The sequence below is a fragment of the Austrofundulus limnaeus genome, unplaced genomic scaffold (genome assembly GCF_001266775.1).
Source record: "Austrofundulus limnaeus strain Quisiro unplaced genomic scaffold, Austrofundulus_limnaeus-1.0 Scaffold82, whole genome shotgun sequence".
Classification (NCBI taxonomy): domain Eukaryota; kingdom Metazoa; phylum Chordata; class Actinopteri; order Cyprinodontiformes; family Rivulidae; genus Austrofundulus; species Austrofundulus limnaeus.
This window is the reverse complement of record NW_013952484.1, coordinates 1,335,786-1,337,464: the sequence shown is the minus strand read 5'-3', so window position 1 is coordinate 1,337,464 and position 1,679 is coordinate 1,335,786. Positions and strand designations below refer to the sequence as shown.

The 1,679-nt window shown below is 41.9% G+C and overlaps 1 protein-coding gene across 2 annotated transcripts in view; it reads left to right on the top strand.

Moving 5' to 3' along the window:
* The first annotated feature begins 625 nt into the window (after positions 1-625).
* The window catches only part of rab32a (RAB32a, member RAS oncogene family), a 23,379-nt gene continuing 22,325 nt past the window's right edge, over positions 626-1,679 (top strand). The window contains exon 1 of one of the 2 annotated variants that reach the window (XM_014011584.1): positions 626-1,031. In XM_014011584.1, coding sequence (XP_013867038.1) covers positions 818-1,031 — 214 coding nt within the window. In that variant the 5' untranslated portion in view covers positions 626-817. The remainder of the gene's footprint in view (positions 1,032-1,679) is intronic. The other variant, XM_014011583.1, reaches the window with a different exon arrangement.

Sequence of the window (1,679 nt, the reverse complement as noted above, 5' to 3'; positions counted from 1 at the left end):
TTTTTATGGGTGGCCATTGCCCCCCTGGTCCCCCCTTGGTGGCACCCCTGATCCAGCCTATACAGCCAGATGTTGATTTTTAGATAAAGTGGTGTTATAAGCCTGAACAAAAAATCAAACTGTATCCATCAGCTTTATTATGCAAGTTGTTGCCAAAAAGTATTGTTAAAACAAAGAAATTGTCTACCAAAATAAATTTCCTTACTTTTAGTGTTAAGTATATAAAGCATAAAAATATATGCTTTACTTATTCATTTACACAGTAACACAAAAGTTGTACTGCTAGAAAAAAAACAGTGTAATGCAAAAGTTAAGAAGTTTAATGTAGCATCCTTTCCAATTTTTATGGGTGGCCATTGCCCCCCTGGTMCCCCCCTATGGGCCGTCCCTGATCCAGCCCATTGGAGAACAGATGTCAAATTTGCGGTAAGCCTGAAACCTTCCCGGAAACTTTACCCAGAATCTCAGGTTTGTTGGAAAATGCTCACACTAAAGCACTATTTCTATGAATTAAAAGGTTTCCCCTGCAGCTTTATATTTCTTTTTYCCTGAATCATGACTGTAATCACCGCAGGAGGAGGAGAGAAATGTCGAGCTTGTTCGACGTTTCCGGGTCCTGTGACTTATCAGGTGGTGTGTGGCAGCGGGAGGAGAAGGAGGAGGAGGAGAAAAAAAGAGTATTTAGAAAAGTGCTGGAAGAAGAAGAAGAGGCGACGCGACTCTCTGACCCACCCCAGCACTCAGGGCAGCTTTATGACCGACAGGAAGCAGACGTCCTCCTGTAAAGTTTCGACAGAACCACTTTTAGCGTGTCAGCATGGCCGGAGGCTCGGTGTCGGAGTGTAAGGAGTACCTGTTCAAAGTGCTGGTCATCGGGGAGTTAGGAGTGGGCAAGACCAGCATCATCAAGCGCTACGTTCACCAGCTCTTCTCGCAGCATTACAGGGCGACCATCGGGGTCGACTTCGCGCTTAAAGTCCTGAACTGGGACAGCAAGACCCTGGTCCGGTTACAGCTGTGGGACATCGCAGGTAAGCTGACTTTAGTTTTCTGAAACTCGTGCGCGTGACCGCGAGGGGAGTTTCTSTTTCACAGATAAAAACTGAAACAAGACTTTCTGGTTGAGAATTTTGTCACGATATGAGTCATCATGTTCAGTCACGTTTGAAAGGAATATGTTAATATAATAACTTAAAGAAAGAAACATGAAGAGTTTTCCACTTTTCTRATCACAGCAGCTCTTAATTGTCAATGGAATGTAGGTCACGTTGTTATTATCGACTAAGCCCCGCCCCCAATAACTTCTCAGTTGTGTTTTTCCTGTTATGTGACCTTCCTGCTTTTTATCACTATACTACTATAATTTAAATTACATAATACTGCTCTATAAGCTACCCCAAGTAACTTTTTTTTTCTCAGTCTAGGCCAGGAGTGGGCAGTCCTGGTTCTGGAGGGCCGCAGCCCTGCATGTTTTATTTTATTTTTTTCTGCTCAAACACACCTGATCTGAATGAATGGGTGATTATCAGGCTTCTGCAGTATGGAGGACCGAAACTGACATAATTAAAAATAAAAGCGGAAATATATAAATTGACAAATAAATAAATAAATAAATAAAGTGCACCAATATAATTCAAAAAGGAGGATTTTAGTTAAAGTATATATACACATATACAGAC